The 1,798-nt window shown below is 50.4% G+C and overlaps 1 protein-coding gene across 1 annotated transcript in view; it reads right to left on the bottom strand.

Annotated features, from left to right (window-relative positions):
- Positions 1–1,278: 1,278 nt before the first annotated feature.
- LOC116989954 (flotillin-1-like) overlaps positions 1,279–1,798 on the bottom strand; it is a 30,164-nt gene continuing 29,644 nt past the window's right edge. The window contains exon 8 of the mRNA XM_033047510.1: positions 1,279–1,292. Coding sequence (XP_032903401.1) covers positions 1,279–1,292 — 14 coding nt within the window. The remainder of the gene's footprint in view (positions 1,293–1,798) is intronic.

Raw genomic sequence — 1,798 nt, 5'->3', positions numbered from 1 at the left:
GGGTTTTCTCCGGGTGCTCCAGTTTCCTCCCACACTCCAAAGACGTACAGGTTTGCAGGTTCACTGGCTTGGTGAAACTGCAACTTGTCCCTAGTGAGTGTCGGATAGTGCTAGTGTGCGGGCGATTACTAGTCTGGGTGGACCTGTGGGGCCAGAGGGCCTGTTATTCTGCACCCTATCACCAAACTAACACTAAACAATCACTCACTCAATCGGCTTTGCTTGCTATTCAGCCAAAAACAAGGACTCAACTATCACCCCAAGCTCACAATGGGGAGGAAGAAGCAGAGTGTAGGGGTGATGAGGAAGGAAAGAGAAATTGACCAAGTAACACGAACTTGTGGATCGCTGACCTGGTGATTGCCGGCATAGAGTGATACAGTGTAGGAGACCGTCCCTTCAGCCAAACTTGCCCACACCCGGCCAAAGTGTCCCAGCTACACTAGTCCCACCCTGCCTGAGTTTGGCCTATAACCCTCTAACATGGCCTGACCATGTACCTGTCCCATTGCTTCTTAAACGTTGTGATGTCCCTGCCTCAACTACCTCCTCCCGGCAAGCTCGTCCATACACCCACCACCCAACGTCACCCCTCAGATTCCTATCGAATCCATTCTGGGCTAGCTGGAAGTGGTGAGACTGGGCTAATTTTGTGAAATAGGTCAAATAGCTCAGTATAGAAACATAGCAATAGGTGGCAGGAGTAGGCCTGCACCGCCATTCAATATGATCATGGCTGATCATCCAACTCAGTATCCTGTTCCTGCCTTCTCTCCATACCCCCTGATCCCTTTAGCCACAAGGCCCACATCTAACTCCCTCTTAAATATAGCCAATGAACTGGCCTCAACTGCCTTCTGCGGCAGAGAATTCCAGAGATTCACCACTCTCTGTGTGAAAAAGGTTTTCCTCATCTCGGTCCTAAAAGATTTCCCTCTTATCCTTAAACTGTGACCCCTTGTTCTGGACTTCCCAACATAGGGAACAATCTTCCTGCATCTAGCCTGTCCAACCCCTTAAGAATTTTGTAGGTTTCTATAAGATCCCCTGTCAATCTTCTAAATTCTAGCGAGTACAAACCGAGTCTATCCAGTCTTTCTTCATATGAAAGTCCTGACATCCCAGGAATCAGTCTGGTGAACCTTCACTGTACTCCCTCTATGGCAAGAATGTCTTTCCTCAGGATAGGTATTGACCCAGAGCTGAAGCAGGAACACTGTACCTGAAACCACCAGGGCCTCGTTGGGCCCACATGTTTGGAACGAACATGGCAGAACGTCAATTACGAGATCCTAAGAAAGAAAAAGTACATAAGTTACATACAGCCACAACTCACATTTATATTGAGCATAGGACAAAATGCTGGAGAAACTCAGCGGGTGAGGCAGCATCTATGGAGCGATGGAAATAGACAACGTTTCGGCCCGAGACCCTTCTTTAGACTGATGTGGGGTGGGGGGGGGGGGAGCGGGAAGAAGAAAGGAAGAGGCGGAGACAGTGGGCTGTGGGAGAGCTGGGAAGGGGAGGGTGAAGGGAGGGAGAAGCAGGGAATTACCTGAAATTGGAGAAGTCAATGTTCATACCTCTGGGGCGGTAAACTACCCAAGGCGAAATATGAGGTGCTGCTCCTCCAATTGCGGTGGCCTCACTCTGGCCATGGAGGAGGCCCAGGACAGAAAGGCCGGATTGGGAATGGGAGGAGTAGTTGAAGTGCTGAGCCCCGGGAGATCAGGTTGGTTATTGCGAACCGCGCGGAGGTGTTGGGCGAAGCGATCGCCCAGCCTACGCTTGGTTTCAA

Source organism: Amblyraja radiata, chromosome 30, assembly GCF_010909765.2.
Source record: "Amblyraja radiata isolate CabotCenter1 chromosome 30, sAmbRad1.1.pri, whole genome shotgun sequence".
In the NCBI taxonomy this organism is placed as follows: Eukaryota; Metazoa; Chordata; class Chondrichthyes; order Rajiformes; family Rajidae; genus Amblyraja; species Amblyraja radiata.
This window is presented reverse-complemented; position numbering and strand designations above follow the sequence as displayed.